At 39.0% G+C, this 16766-nt stretch overlaps 2 protein-coding genes across 2 annotated transcripts; both read right to left on the bottom strand.

Annotated features, from left to right (window-relative positions):
* Window positions 1-1219: 1219 nt before the first annotated feature.
* LOC106954345 (uncharacterized) lies at window positions 1220-5385 on the bottom strand. Its single transcript, XM_015043764.1, has 5 exons — window positions 4600-5385; window positions 4337-4369; window positions 3147-3434; window positions 2776-3066; window positions 1220-1625 (listed from the first exon to the last, which is right to left on the bottom strand). The coding sequence occupies exons 1-5, from the start codon at window positions 4661-4663 to the stop codon at window positions 1462-1464; spliced, it is 840 nt and encodes a 279-aa protein (XP_014899250.1). The 5' UTR covers window positions 4664-5385; the 3' UTR covers window positions 1220-1461.
* A 1605-nt stretch (window positions 5386-6990) lies between these two features.
* On the bottom strand, window positions 6991-10721 carry s1pr1 (sphingosine-1-phosphate receptor 1). Its single transcript, XM_015043763.1, has 2 exons — window positions 10457-10721; window positions 6991-9432 (listed from the first exon to the last, which is right to left on the bottom strand). The coding sequence occupies exon 2, from the start codon at window positions 9307-9309 to the stop codon at window positions 8182-8184; it is 1128 nt and encodes a 375-aa protein (XP_014899249.1). The 5' UTR covers window positions 9310-9432; window positions 10457-10721; the 3' UTR covers window positions 6991-8181.
* Between the last annotated feature and the right edge of the window lie 6045 nt (window positions 10722-16766).

Below are 16766 nucleotides of genomic sequence, written 5' to 3'. Positions count from 1 at the left end.
AATATATAAGATATGATATGAGAATATGGAAGAGGATGAAGTCCACTGAAAAAAAAATAATCTGACTTTAATCTCTACGCTATAGAGTCTGTATCGTATTAGGGCTATCGAGTTCTGAGGTACAAGTCTGCCAAAATCTTAGAAATTTTTATATTAATCTCAGAAATTTTCTAGAAAAAAACCTTGGAATTTTTGAGTTTCAAAAGATGAACAACACAAAAATTTAACATGAATCTCATAAATTTTTCAGAAAACGTGAAAATTCCTGGGCCTTTCTTCTATCACATTGTAAACAGAAGTACGCAGTCCCCAAAGAAACAAGGCAAACCTGTCTGCGCTCATGTGAATTAAATGAATGATTTGCTTCAGGGACTTTTTGCAGTTGAGTCATTTGATGAATCCTCACATCTCCAACTTTATAGTACATTTAAAACAACTTACTTTGATCAAAGTGCAGTTTCAGAAAAAAAAGACCTGAGAAAGAGGCTTTGCTTTACGGGACGAAATGTGAAAAGTATCATTGAAACCATGGAAACTGAATGTGGCCAAATGCAGTACCTTGAGGTATAACTGCTTATTGAGAAGAAGGTTTGCCTCAATAAACAGAACATTTCTTTATCCTGAGCACAATAGGAGCTATTTAAGTGTAATTCAAGTGAAACAGTGAATGGGAAAAACCCACAGCAGCAGATTTACATTAGTCAGCATCTACAAATAAAATGTGAACAATTTTTACAATGTTTTCCCACCTGATAGATGCAGTCTGAAAAAATTACATTTCTAACATTTTCAGCTCCTTAAAATGTTAACAAAAATGGAATAGCGTCAGATTTTAGATTTTTCTTTGCTAAAAAAACAAAACAAAAAAAAAAACGCGTCATTTCTCCTGCTAGCGCGTTTCTTTTGGTTGTATTTACCCAGAATGCCCTGCGCTGCAGTCCACTTCCTGCTTTTGGAGCGGTATCCGGTCAGTTCGGTGATCGCATATTCAAACCGCAACAGAGTTCATTTCAACCAGACCGTTTGTAGGCAGCATGAATGGCCTTCAAACACTTCAAAATAAGAGCATGAGCATAAAAGTCTATCTACTTGAAGAACTCAGAACCAAAACTTCAACACAGAAATCAAACTTTATTCAACTGAAAATTTACAGTCGAGCAAATTAGCGGTTAAAGTTCTATATAGAGCTTTCACCGCTAATTTAACGCTTACCTTTAAGAAAAGGTAAGCGTGCTAAACGATTTCAAAGTTTCAAAAGTGCTAAATTAAAAATTAGCTCTGTTATTAGTACATTAGTGGAAATATGCCCACCTTAGCTGTTAGGTCATGTGGTTAAATGGACGGATGATTATTTTCACTGGATTTGAATCTTCCAGATTTTTTTCTTTTTCTGACATTTCATTATAATCGTTTCTTTATCCGAGCGGTTCTCTGTGGATCAGGTCTTGTTGCGTTTGGACTCTAGTTGCAGGTGTTTTTGAGGGTCAGGTCACCCTTGGTGATCTGAATGGTGACGGTGGTTCCATTAACACCAAACGCCGTCCACGTCCGGTCTCCAAACGCCTCCAGCTGATCCTCACTCACCGAGACCGAACAGTTGACTGATGAGGTCACTTCTCTTGGATCTAAGCACATTCAGACAGCAGATTTAAAGGAATCTGACCACAAAGAAACCTGCTCCCGTGATTATTCAATACAAATTAATACAAAAACTGTAGAAAGTTCCCAAAAATGTGCACTGTTATTTTTCCCCATCACTGTCTGGAGGACAAGAACGATAGCTTTGATTTTGGGCTTCCTGAAGTTCAAAGGCCAAACATGACTAAACTTTGAGCGGAAACAACAGCTTGAAACTAAAACTAAACTAAGTATAGAAGGAAATCGGCCTAGTTCATACCCTTACAGTCTACCTGTATACTTTCTATACAGGGTACAAAAGGGTATTTTTGGGGTCCTTATGAGATACTTTGAGAGTATTTTCAGTTTACTTGCGAAGATCTTACATGGTACCTAAAAAGTACTTGTAAAACTCAAGGAGTAGTTCCTGGGTAACTGCAAGTCACTTTCAGGGAATGCACATGGTATTTATAGTGTACTTACCTGGTACCTACAAGGTTCTTACTGGGGACTTAAGTGATTACCTGCATCTATTGGGAACTTGCAGGGTACGTATGAGGTATTTAGGGAGTGCTTTGGCGCTCCACTAAGGCAACTTACAGGGTACATACAGGTTACCTATGGCATGAGATTTACTTATAGGACAACTATGCTTTTCAGGGTGTCAACAGAATACTGATAGAGTAAATAAGGGAAACCAGTCCCTCCAGTTTTTTGTGATTCTGTGATTGCGGAAATTCATGTAAATTCAATAATCTATAGGAATCAGATTGTTGTTTTTCAGGTACTTATAATGCAAAGGACAAGCAGAACTCAGTAGTGAAAACCAAACACCTAACTTGGCATCATGCTAATCTGATGACAAACGTGACACACTACTATGTCTCAGTGATGTCTTTCTGTCCACTGATCAATGGACTGTGTTGTGTAATTCCAGTAGCTTCATGCTAACCATACCGTACCCTTGTCCTGTGGACCTACGACTGAAGGGAGGACAGGAATGGTGTCGTTTGGGTCGGTTGTTTGTGCCAGTTTAACAATGGAAACAGAAAAATAGCTCCCAACTGTACCACTGAGAGGAACTGGCATATACAATGAGCCCCAAACTGTTCCTTACGATTTGCTGCTCATATTTCCTTCCTCTAACAGCAGACATACCGACTACAAACACCAGCTGCTGGTTGCTGTACTCAGAGCGGATGGAGAGAAGTTTGTTGGGGTAGTAGGTGCAGGTGAGGTTGAGAGGAAGCAGAAGGGTGGGCTTCTGAAACCTGGTGAGCTCTCCGAAGGTTATGTTACTGCTGCAGGGTGCCTCATTCAACCAATACTCCTCTGTGTAGAATCTGCAGTAAGAGACGGGGAACACCGGAGGTGTACAGGTGGCCTCGATGATGTCATCAGGTGACACAAAGCGACGGCTGATGGACAGACTGGGACTGGGTCTGGTACCTGTATGGTAGAGAGTGTTTTTATGTACTTTCATAGACAGGGGTACTTTCTAGACCCTTTATAGGCTGATCAACTCTCACCCCAGACAGTCACAAGCATGTCATCGCTGGAGATGGAGGTGTACTCCTGGAGCCTGTAGTCACACCTGAGTCTGAGCGTGCTGCCTACCATGTAGTGTCCCAGCAGCTCCTTCGACGTCAGATTGAAAACACACACATAACTCATTGCTACAATCACGCTGAAGGGATGATTAGAGTCTTCTCTGAAGAGACGGCAGAGCCCGCCTGTGTAGTCAATGGGAACAAAGCAGCTGATTTCCACCGTTTCTCCGTCGGTGATTTCATTGCTCCCCAGGATCTTAGGTTTGTCTGCAGAGTAGAGGCATAAGCTACTTTAAATCACATGAAATCGCTACTGTAATCTATCAAAGCTTAACATGAAGTTCCTGAATTTTCTATTGAGTCAGAAGTTTAATGTGTAGTTCTCAGGACTTTAGATGTGTTTAACATCAACTCTGAACCCTTTAAAGGATTTAGTTTGATTAAAATTATCAATCAAACTCATGTCTACCTAATAATGATTAAACTGAACAAACAAAAATCTAACAAAATCCACAGCTTTGGCCTACTCCATAACAAAAGGCTGAAGGGGGAGTTTCATGACAAGGTTAGCTACAAAGTATGTTCAAAAGGAACTTAGAAGACACACAGTGCCTACTGGGTTCTTTCTGGGACCTGAAGGGTTACTTAAAGGGCATCAAATGCCTCACTGGTGAGAATCGGATCATTATTGTCCGGTGTATTCAGGAGAGCGTTTCCACCACCAGTTGGACTTTCACTGGGCAGGCGGGTGAAACCCAAACGCCTAACCTGGTGCCATGCTAGAGCAACAACAAACATCTTCATGCTTCATGTTTTCTGATCCCCAGTCAACAGACCAAGTTGTGCCGCTCTAACCATACATTACCATATTATTTTTCTCTTCTTTGGTTTTGCATTTTATTTTGACCCTTCAAAATAAAATGCCTAGTTTACACAATACCTGATGTAAGAAATTGGATTAGGTTTTTTTTATGAAAGAAAACCCTTTGAATATTTTTACTTCAATGGAGCGTTCCCATTTTTATAGATAATTACATCTAGAAAGCCCATAAGTTATTAAGAGCCAAGGTGTGAATAAATAACTTTTAGACTTTTTCACCAGTGTTTTAGCTCCTAAATCAGGCTTTATCATTTCTTGAACTATTTTGTTCAAAGTAAAAGTGACTCACCTGACCAAACATACCTGCCGTCTGCTGTCCAATCTGTCAACAAATCAGAGGCAAACTGGATTCAGTGAAGGTCACTTTGATTTCAAACTCAAACAAAATCCTTCATTTTAGTTCTCTAATGTATTTAATATCAGAAACTGTGATGTCTTGTTGTCTTATTAGTGAAATTATTAACATTGTTAGATCATCACAAAACAGCTAAAAGTTCCTCTCATTATGAGTTGATGTGTTGCTGATGGAAAGCAAAGAAAATATTTACTCACAGCAGAGAGACAAGGTGACGAACAGAACCAGATCCATCCTTGGACTTCCGAGGGACGAACTCATCCAAATCCTGCTGGAGTTCAGCTCTGATTACACATTAACTCTTCCTTTATTTAGCAAAGGGTCCAGTCCAAAGTCATTGTCACTGATACCTCTGTGATTTTTTTTTTGTTTGCATTTCTGTCAACTGTTTGTTGTCCCCAAGCAGCTTGACTTTCTTGAAATATCTTTAATTAACAGTTTTTATTTAGACTTTTCACAAATTTTTGCTCCTGATTTAGATTTTCCACAGGATAACAGATATTCTCCTGCAGTTTCCACATGTGACCACATGGGGGCAGCAGCTCACACTCACTGTGTTCTGATCCTGTTTGGCTCATAAAAGATGTTCGGCTGCACACTGGATCCAAGCCGATCCTGGACTGAAGGAAGCCCCCCGTGGAGAGAAACCAGTTCTAGTTTTAACAATCAGCCCTGAAAATTACAGATTAAAACAAAGGAAACAGAAGAACAGGCAAAAAATCTATATATAACTTATTATCATCTATTTGGTCAGGAATTCTGATCAGACTGAAAATTAGAAAGGAATCTGAAAAACTTGGGACAACATATGCCACATGGATGGATGGATGGATGGATGGATGGATGGATGGATGGATGGATGGATGGATGGATGGATGGATGGATGGATGGATGGATGGATGACCTTTATTTTTTCATTGGTTCAGATGAAATCTGTGTTTCTATTCCTTCCTTTATTAAGTTCTAATAATCAACCAAACATCTTGATTGATTATTACTACTGTTCTGTACTACTGTCAGCAGTACAGAATATCTGTACTGCTGACAGAAAGATGCTGCAGCTTCTACGGGAGCCTGTTTGTGCCAAAAAGCTGCTCAGGGTCCTGAGACCGTGAGCATCACTTTTCCATTTTAAGATAAATTTTCTGCTTTTCTTCTCACTTTGTTTTGGTGATCTTTGTGCTGTGGATCCGTGACATAAACGCTAAGAATTTATTTAAGTTTTTAGTGTCACATATAAATTAATAAAATCTAACCTAAGTTCACCAGCAACAAAACAAACATACGTAAAAAACACATTCAGTCAAACTGATTCTACAATTTTTACAAAAAAACCAAACAGTTTTTACATGAATGTAACAGGTGAAAACATGAATTTGGGTCGTTATGCTGTAAATAAACTGGGAATCCAGAAAACAAAAATACAATTTAGAAAACTTTTCTACATATATTTTGTGCCAATGATTTAAGATCGAGTTTTATCTGTATTGTTTTCCAGCTTCACAATGTAATGCCACAAACTCTTTATTTCTGCTTTAAATAAATGGAAACTGCAAAGAAAAAAGTAATTTTCTGAATCTTCAAACCAAAAAGGTTAAAAATCAGTTTTTAAAAGTCTTAAAATGTCCTAAATTACATGCAGTAACATGAAATCACAAGCATCTCTAAGGCAGACGGTTTCCACTCAAATCTACAACAAACTGCATTTTTTTTGTCTTTAGCCGTTTATTTTACTACAATAAAACACATTATAATTACTAGTTATTGTTTGGGTTTTTATTACCAATGGAAAACATAACTGGGCCTGATAGGAAATTGATACTTTTTACCATTTATTTACTGATGTTTCTGCTGTTTTCTATACTTACACAAGTTGTGATTTCCTGTTGAAAATGTTTCCAGACAAGGTGCAAGAGGCTTTCGCAGCTGACTACAAAGATACGTGACATCCTGTGTGAATGTCAATCGCAGCTTTCTTAAAGAGTTGGCATATTTGGAAGACATTGTCCTGCACTTGCCTGTGCTGTTGAATTACCACCATGACGACACGCCTATGGTTAGAAGTGAATAAATATTGAAGGGCTGAGCCCCCGTTGGAGTTGGCTCATCTGACACGCCTTTCTGCAGGAAGACAAGTTTTTGTGTCCTTGTGATTCTTTCAGAGCTTATTTGAAGAACAAACCTAACAGGGCCAAATAACGCAATAATAAGCTTCATATTAATCACCAAAAATGTATGAAATTAAATTTCATAACTATCAGAACTGCTTTCTGGGTGAAATAAAACCTTAAAAATAGTGAAAATGTCCAATTATGTGAACAATTTCATTATTAAATTAATATATTAACTTAAATTTATAGATTTCATTAAAAGAAAGAAAATACATCAATTAATAATTTCCACCCTATGTCTTTTTATTTTTATAGATAAAAAATGTGATAACTTATAAAAAATATTGTGAAATTAAAATTTACCCACACAGATAAGAAATATCTATTAATTTAAACCTCAATTTTTATTATTATTTTTAAAAACTTTCTATCTTATTTTAAAACAAATGTTTTTTTATTTATATTTTAAGATTTTTAACCAACGTCTTTTCTTATTTGTACTCGTTAGTTCCTGAATGGTGTAAAATGGCTAAAAAGTTGATATTTTGGATGTATTTCCTCTATTTATGTGATTCAAACAGGAAACAGCCAGAGATCCCAGACTTGTGATGGAGAATTAGGGCCAGAATAAGTGACTTTCATTATTACTGTTATTATTACAAGAATAAAGTCATAATATTAGCAGAATAAAGACACAAAAATACCAGAAAAAATATAAAATTACTAGAAAAAGTTATTTAATGAGAGCAAAGCTTCAGCAGCTCGTCTGGTCTGTGACTGTTTCTTCAAATTAATCACTTAATCTCTTCAAAGTCTTGCTATTTTGATGCTGATGTGTTAACAGATTAAGTTTTTCCTATGTCTAATATTCCTCTTTTTAAAATTATTTTTCATGTACGAGTTATCAAATTACCCCAGTCTACAAATATTATAACAGTTTTTGGTAATTATGAGTTTATTCTCATATTATTGTGGCTTTATTTTTGTAAGAATTTTTTCTTGCAATAATATGACTTTTTATGTATTATTATGACTTTATTCTCATATTATTACGACTTTTTTTTCTTGGATTGCTACGACTGTATTCTCATATGACTTTGTGTCGTACAAACTTTTTTCTTGAAATGAGTTTATTTTAGTACTATTGACTTGGTGTATGACTTTTTTTTCAGTAATATTAATTTATTCTCGTTTTTTTTTTTTTTTAACTGTATTCTCGTAATTTTTTTCCCCAGCCTGGCCCTGATACTCCGTCATAGATTTCACACCCAGGATCCAGATTATGGTGTTTCTTTAAGTGCAGTGGATGAGGAGAGACATTTTAAATAATTGGCAGTAGTGTATTTAAGTGCTACAAGTTCTAGTTGGTCTAGAAAGGTGAGAATAAAGTCTGGTTAAAGAAAAAACCCGTTTCCCTTCTAGAGCTGGTCTAAACCTTCCTAGTGCTTCCAGTATCCCGTCGCCTTCTCTGCAGGAAAATGTTCTGTTTCATCAACAGCACCAGTTCACATTGGACTGGAGTCCGAAGTTACGCCGGACGGATATTAAGAGCTACATGCAGAGTGGATTTCAGGGTTTCATCAGTTTGGAGAGTCTCCATTAGTCCAAAGACTTTCGATCCAATAAAAGACATGAAGAATCACGAGTCTGATCCGTCCACGTCTCTGTTTATGACGACGAGGTGAGGTTCCCGGACGACACCACCGTCGTCTCCTTGGGTGAGTACTCCGCCTCCTCCTTGTTGGGGTGTGAGGAGTTATCGGACTTGCTGCGGCTGAACTCCGCGCCCATGATCGGCCCCGTGAACTTGGATTTGGGCCGGATCCAGGCGGTGCAGCAGAGCAGCGTCTTGAGGAAGGCCCGGCGCATCTCGTTACTGGTCAGCGTGTAGATGAGCGGGTTCATGGCGGAGTTCAGGACGGCGAGCGCCAGGAACCACTCGGCCTTGTAGAGGATGGGGCAGGTCAGGGTCTCACACGCCACATCCAGCAGCAGCAGGACGAACAGCGGCGCCCAGCAGGCGATGAAGCAGCTCAGGACGATGATGACGGTCTTCAGGAGCGCCATCGACTTCTCCGAGCTCTTGTTGTTGGCGCTGGCGCTGCCTCGGCCGTTGGTGACTTTGCGAAAGACTAGTTTGCGGCTGCGGGTGCGCACCAGTGCGTAGATCCGGGCGTAGAGAACCACAATGGCCAAGAGGATGATGCTGAAGACGGTGGTGCAGAACAGGATGTAGGTCTTATGGTACAACGGCAGCACGGTGGAGCACTGCGGCAAGCTCCGGATGCAGTTCCAGCCCATCACCGGCAGTCCGCCCAGGACCGCCGCGATCATCCACACGGTGCTGATCAGCAGGAAGACCCGGAACGTGTTCCCGTTGTTGTGCAGCTTCATTTTCAGCATGGTGAGGTGGCGCTCGATGGCGATGGCCAACAGACTGAAGACGGAGGCCGCCAGTGCCACGAACATGCTGCCCTCCCTGAAGAACCACTGTGTCGGCGTCAGTTTGTAGGTGTTGGCGCCGGACAGCAGGATGTTGGCGGTGTAGACGACGCCGGCCAGCAGGTCGGACAACGCCAGGTTCCCGATGAAGTAGTACATTGGTTTGTGGAACTTCTTGGTTCTCCAGATGGTGGTCAGGACCAGGATGTTCTCCATGATGATGAAGCAGCAGACAATGATGAAGATCACCGAGTCTGCCTTCAGACCCGAGTCCTGCTGCTGGGTCGACTTGCGGAACTTGCCGGTGTAGTTGTAATGTTTGGCGATCAGGTCGGAATAACTGGACTCGGCCATGGCCTGCAGCTGCAGCCGGAGTCCAGCAGGGGGTGCTGTGTCCTCAAACCTTCAGTCCTTCATGTCATTTGGTCGCCTTGAGAAGGAGCAGCGCGTTTTCTGCTGCTGGAGGAGGTCATGGTCCTGCAGAAAGAGCCGATCAATGCATCAATAATCGATCTCAGATAGAACAGATTCATCTTATACATGGAAATATAACTAAACCGATGAAATCTGACCCTGTCATTACAAAAACATCAAATTCAGCTACAGATATTCCAGTTTATAACACTTTAATGTGCGCTCCAATTCAGTTAGTACTTATAATTTCTAGAAAAATAGTGAAATCCGGAGAACTGCGTGAATTTATGTAAAATTTAGAAAAATCCGTCACTCAAACAGCCGCGGCGTCCTGTGGAGTTAATTAAAGCTCATTAAAAACCTCACTGGAGATTTAGGAAGTTGAAATCCGTCCAGTTACCGCTGAAAACATCCCAAACAAACAGTTTAAATTTATGGTGACTTCATTGTTTAGTTTGGCATTTTAGACGACAGCTTGAAAATGTTCAAACTTTAAAGGGAACGCATCACATTTCCTTTAAAGTTCTCATTATGACAAGGAAAGCAACGTAAACATCTTTTTAAAAGTTTTAAAACGCAAAACAATAATCATAATCCACTAGTTTATCACTATTTCTCATTTTTTAATGAATAAATAGTTAAAGAAAGAGAAAGCTGATCGTATTTTATATCATATGTCTGTTTATTGTTTTTGATATTTTAAAGTCTCGATTAAAAAAAAATCAAATTGATTAAAACAAGATATTTCACTTTCAAAGCCTCCTATGAATTTTTACATTTCAGTCCATCCAGCGACAAAAACACTAAAATGGTTTCATGTGTAAACTCTGATAACTGGAGCCTCCGCGTCTACGGGCTTTGTTCTGCATTTAATAATGCACTAAAACCAAATCAAAGGTTTTAGATTCAAGTTGCAAAACCTAAAAATAAAAGCATCACCGTATATTTCTCTTATCCAGACTTTAATCACCATATAAAGTTTATTTTCCAGATATTTTCCGTCTCTCTTGATGCGACTTCATCGCACATTTACATTTCCCAGACTTTTTATGCTCCATTATAATGAGACTTATTTAATAAAACTGACCTGGATTGAGCAGATCCTCCACACAGACCATGGCGCGACTCCCAGATTTCCTTTTTATTTCCCAAGAAAAGAGGAAGCAAAACCGGCGAGTTTCTGCAGAAGCTTCGCATCGACACTCCGACCGCCGAGCTGCTGCAAAACCTGTGATGTTTAAAATCTTATTTCATATTTTCTGTCTTCAGTCAGAGTCCGGAGCAAGAAGAGTCCAACAGCGGAGTGAGGGAGTACACACACACACACACACACACACACACACACACACACACACACAGGAGGGGGAGGAAGATGATGCCGCCCTCTTCATGCTCTTCGGGTCTTCTGCTCTTCAAATCTCACCGATCACATATTAATAATACTAATAAGGATAATAGTAGGAAGAATAATGGGGGAAAACCCAGAAGTAGCTTAAAAGCAGAAGCATAGACACATATGTAACTTCAATAAAATCAATGCTTCCTGTTGAAAATAAAATAAAACATATAGTTTTATTTATACTTCTTATTTTGGCTTTGTAGAAATTATGATAGAAATAAAATCTATTTAGTCAGATACAATCTCAATATTATCTACTCTGTGATGTTAACTGAAAAATCTCACAATCATTATGTGTTTTTCCCTGCGATTAATCTATGTTGTTTATTTACCATATTCTGTTAATTTCTTTGTCCATGATTGATACAAAGAAATTGTTCAATCCTGTTTCTTGAATGTTTCCATTTATTTTCTTCAATTATTGCCACACTTTATTTGGTTTCTACATCTTTTGAGTGTCAGTGTGTTTTCAGACCTGATAGTCCGGTATAACCTGATTGGGGACCAAAACTGCACCATTTGTTACATTTTCAGCTGCTGCGGTTCCCTTTCACACTACACTGAATTAAAGGAACCAAACCCTTTGATTAACCTGTTCCCCTCCTCGCCTGTGGGGGCGCTGCACCATGAACCACTGAAAGAAAAGAAACAAAAACCTCAGAAGACACTGAGAGCAACTTCCTTCTTCACCAAAGTAAACAAAAGCGGTGTAGCATCAGAGTTTAGCCGTCATTTGTCTTTGGCAAAAGTCAACGAACCATTTCACGCGCTAGGCTAGCACGTTTGTTTTGGTTGTATTTACCCAGATGTAAATGACTCATGGCCTTTTGACAAAGACAACGAACCGCTAAAATCTGACACCGCTTCATTTTTGTTTGGATTTTGTTAAGAAGGAAGTTGCACTCAGTGTCTTCTTCAGAGGTTTTCATGTTGTGTCGTTCATTAGTTTTTGGAGCAGCGCCCCCACAGGCGAGGAGGGGAACAGGATTGTCAAAAGGTGTAGCTCATTTGACACAGTGTAATGTGAAAGCAGCTGAAAATGGAAGAAATGTTGCAATTTTAGTCCCAACTGAATCAAATCTACCAAACTGTCAGGTTTATAAAAACACCCTTTGTTTTCAATTAAAATGCAACTGATTAATTAATTATAATTGTAATTGAGTCCCACTAATAATAAAATCCCAATAAACAGCACTGAAGTTTGTGGGCTTCAGTGTGAAAAAAAGTTCAAGATGCATGAATATTTTTCATGCAGTGACCCGTACTGGTAGTGTATACTGGTATCATACTGGTGTTAGATGTGAGACCAGTCCAGAGTTTAGTTGAAAACGACCAGAAAAGCGATGAGGGGAGGAGAGGGGGGTTGTGGGTAACAAAGGCCTCTTTCCGCGAAGCTGCTGACTGTATTCAGGCTCTGCATAGCTGAGCGTCACCATGGCGACCGGAGGAGGGAAACGGGACCGGGCAGCAGAAAAGCCCTGAGAGAGACGAACAAAACAGAAATCACCTCCAAACTCACAGAAAAGACACACAAAAAAGTCTGGACTGACACAGAAAGGCCTGGCTTTACTTGTGGTTCTGGTCCCGGTTGAAGGGTTAAAACCTGATTTAACCCTACAATGTTCCCAATTCACTTTCATTTGCACTTATTGTTTAAATATCTGTTCTGGTACTGCTCCATATCCCGGTTCCTCATGGGTAACTCTTTGCTGCAGTGAAACTTTAACTGCCGAACATCTGCAGCCTGTAATTATGGTTTGGACTGATTCTGTATGTGTGTGTCCCATTGTGTGTGTGTGTGTGTGTGTGTGTGTGTGTGTGTGTGTGTGTGTGTGTGTGTGTGTGTTTTAGTGTTTAACAGGAAAGCATTAGCCAGCTTCTTCCTCTCGGACTTCCTGGGATGTGATTCGTTGTTTTCCCAGCGGTGAGGAATGTGGCGGTTCGCCATGGCTGCCCTCGTTGCGGGGCAGAGGGGTGGGAGAGGGGAGATGGATGTTTCTGTTGTTTAAAAAAAAACTCGGAAAGCTGAATCTTGTTTCTGACATTCAGGATTGTTAATCGTCCTGTGTGTGTGTGTGTGTGTGTGTGTGTGTGTGTGTGTGTGTGTGTGTGTGTGTGTGTAAACCTAGATCATGGAGTCCATAAATCCAAACAAGACCCATACTTTGGGGACCCAATTCCTCTTAGGAACAAAAGTTATTCCTGAAATTTAATTTACATTCAGAAGTGGTTACAGTACCCAAAAATGTACTCAAGCAAGACCAGAACTTCTTCAACGTGATTTTACTTAAATAACGGTCAAAAAGTAGCCGTCCAATAAATGACTCAAGTAAATGTGATCTATCTAAAAGTATTTTGTACAAGGACTACTTAAGTACAGAGTAAGTCAAGATGTCATCACATGAAGAAAAATAAGCTTTTATGTGCATAATTGTGTTATTTGTAAACTGTATATATATATATATATATATATATATATATATATATATGTGTGTGTGTGTGTGTGTGTGTGTGTGTGTGTGTGTGTGTGTGTGTGTGTGTATTTTTCCCCCCAAAATCTTTAAAAAACAACTATAAAACGATTACTTGCTGCAGGTATTGTAAATATTCTGTATTTCACAGGGTGAATCATTTCCAATGCCAAAAAGAAACATCTCAGAAACCACGCTACATGCAAATTCACTAAGAATATGAACATTTTGGTTGAAGAAAGTGGGTCTTTGCTGTTGTTTTTGTATGAATCATGAATTTGTCTCAGGAGACGTTAAAAACTGCAGTAACATTTAAAGTCTGTGGTGCATCTGCATGGTGTTTCCATGTCATTGGTGGTCACAGTAAACATAGGAGCAATGATGTGACCGGCTGATTGGATCTGTTTACAAACTCAACAGATAACCGTGACAACGAGTTTCTGCACACCAGTGTTGTGCTGCTGAATCTGTCCTACTGTAGAATCAGATAAACTGAAGCAACAAACCAAGGATAAAATTATGCCTCTTCTTTATTTAACGTTTCTAGGCAGAAAAACAGAAATCTAAAAGGATTATTTACACGCAGCAGAATATCTAGGAACAGTTTTATTTCTTTAAAGTTAAATGATTGATTTGTAACACAGTGAAAGTTAGGGGGGAAGAATAAGAAGAAAAAATGTAAATTTAATCAGTTTTTTTTATTTAGTAAGATAACTTTGTTTTGTTTGCAGTTGAGAAGCTGCAAGATGTAAAAACTCAACAAAAACATATTTTAAAAGTTCATAACAAAGACAATTAACAGCGGGTCTGTTATCAATCACTTAGGTACTCCTACATTAACTTTGCTGATTTACAGCTATTATGGTTCGGGGGTTTTGCCTTCCAGGTTTTGTCTTTCATATTAGAGGTTAGTTTCTGCCTGAAGTAGAGGACTACAAGTATTTTGGAGCTTTGAACAGTTACAGACTGGAACAAAGAAGGGGTGCTGGAAAAATGGGTTTTTGCCAAACCAAAGTTAAAGATCCAAGATCTTTACATATTTCATTCTGCTCATGCTGCCTGGCGGGGGAGTCGTTCCAGTTCAGATACGAAGACAGTGCACTGCAGCTGGAGGGACCTACGGAGATACTCATCAGTGTCATCACTGGAGAAACAACTACTCAAAGAACAGAAGCAATGGAAAAATAGGATTCACAAAAACAATGCTGTCAACCATGTATGGAAGGCTGAAAGAGTCAAAAAACTAAAATAGATAAATTTAGTTACAACCAAAACACAAAAACCCATGAACCATTTCTCAACTAAAGGGACACCAACTGACTTTCGACTGCTGTCCAGTAGTTTCATTATGTTAAATATTTGTACTGCAAAGGCTGAACTCTCACATGATTCAATTAAATTGTTTATTAGCATCTAAAAACTTTGCATTATATTTTTTTCTCATTGATTGTGGTTATTGTCCCTGTTTTGTCAGTTGACTTGTAGAACATATGTCACATTTAGACCCTTTTCAATTACCTGAAGTGTCCTAATAATATAATATCTACCTACAGGAGCTTCCTTACAGTGGAAGAAAATAAAATACTTATTATTCTGAAAGTGATTTCCTTTGTTGTCTTTACATCTTCTGGATTTCCAGCTGCTAGATTTAAGTTTTTCTTTAAAGGTGACCTATTATGCTTCCTTGGACAGGTTAGGATAGATCTTACAAAACATGTCCATTACTTCATTTTTGCACAAAATCATTCTTTGATAATGAGATGTCAGACTGCTCATTTCTCCTTTCAGAATGAGATATTTTAGGGCATTTTGTCACATTAAATCCAAATAAGCTGCTGGCCACGCCCCCCAACTCAACCTTTACACACGCACATAAAGATGGCTGCAAACAGATGTGCAATTATACAACCGTACATCTTTGAAAAGCATAAGTGGAGCCTCCTGCACAAGCAACAAGAATGCACTAAGTGGTAGCACAATTTTGTCACATTTCAACCATTGTTCAGGCATAAAGAGGTAAAACAAGCTGACAAAACGTCCTGGAGCTCAGCTTGGGTTGCTAGGTAGTGCAGCATCTGTCGATTGTGACTTAACAATCAGGAAGTTTTTGAAATGGCTCATCTTCCAGACACCAAAGGATATAAACTTTTCTTTTAAATGGCTCTGTTTTGTGTGTGTGTGTGTGTGTGTGTGTGTGTGTGTGTGTGTGTGTGTGTGTGTGTGTGTGTGTGTGTGTGTGTGTGTGTTTCCAAACGTTTGTGCTGTTATTAGCAGCAGTTGAAACCCAAATGGAAGAATAAAAACATTCAAAAAGTGAAATTTGCTCAGTAGGTCCCCTTTAGACTCTCAGCTGTAATTATTGCCGGATAATATTAAGTTTTTGCCTTAATTTTTTTTCCAATGTCCAACTTTTTTCTCTCAGTTTTGATTTAACTCAGTATACCTTTGCAGGATTTTGAATTTTAATGAATTAATTCTTCAATAATCTGTGTTTCATTTGTTTTAGCAACAAAGCACCTGAAACCCACAAGACACAATCTGACAAAATGTTAAGATGTTAATCTTTGTTCAGTTCACAAAAATCCACAGTTCTGCTGCCACTTTTGTAAATCTTTGAACAATTGTTGAAGAGATACTATAAATTCATATAATTTCTTATTTAAATATATAAACGTGTAGTTGATGGCAGTAATCTGAAGATTTAGTTTGGTTATTAGTGTACAGTTTAAAATACAGCACTGAAATTAGTCTCCTTCACTCACTGACTCACTTACGTTTCCCCTTCAGTCTGTGATAGATCTCCTGCCGGCCTGTTACTGTGAGTCACATCCTGCTTGTGTGATTGACTTTAAACATTGAGAGCAGGAGGTTGGGTGGGAATAAAAGGTTGAGATCAATACAAATATAAATATTAATGATCATCTTCCTCCATCTCAGCCATCACAGCAGCTCTGCACAGGTTAAGACATTAAGCATTATAGCCTGATGGAGAAATGGATTATAAATTATAATCTATCCTGGATTTTCAGATTTAATGGTATTTGAGATACATTTACAATGTAGGCATTTAAAAATGAGCCATAATAAGAATGCAGCAGGTTTCTAGCTTCAGGTGTCGTTAAAGATGATCCTCATCTGGAACCGCAATGGACTATAAAACATGGAGCCAAATATTCATATGGTTTACCTGGAGCAAAACAGGCTGCAAAAGCACCTTCTCCAACCAATTAGTCCTACTGACCGACGTTTAATTTGATTTAAGCAGCAACAAAAACCATTAACTCTGTATTTATAGGGGCAATATTATGTAAAATTGACTTTTTGAGCTTTACGTCATGTTCTAACCTGGAGTGTTGCTCTGATTCTTTCATGCATGTTTAAAAAAATCCTCTAATCTCCATGGCAACCATTCAGCTGTTCAAAACGCCTGGATGAATTTATCCCCGCTGCCTTTCCCTGCCAGCATCTTGCACCCTGCTGTTATGTGCTGGACTGTCTCAGAGGCCTCCTTGCACAACCTACACCTT

This window comes from Poecilia latipinna, unplaced genomic scaffold, assembly GCF_001443285.1.
Source record: "Poecilia latipinna isolate Pla-1442-1.1 unplaced genomic scaffold, P_latipinna-1.0 Scaffold647, whole genome shotgun sequence".
Taxonomy (NCBI): Eukaryota; Metazoa; Chordata; class Actinopteri; order Cyprinodontiformes; family Poeciliidae; genus Poecilia; species Poecilia latipinna.
Note: the sequence above shows the minus strand (reverse complement) of the source record. Positions and strands in the feature narration are given on the sequence as shown.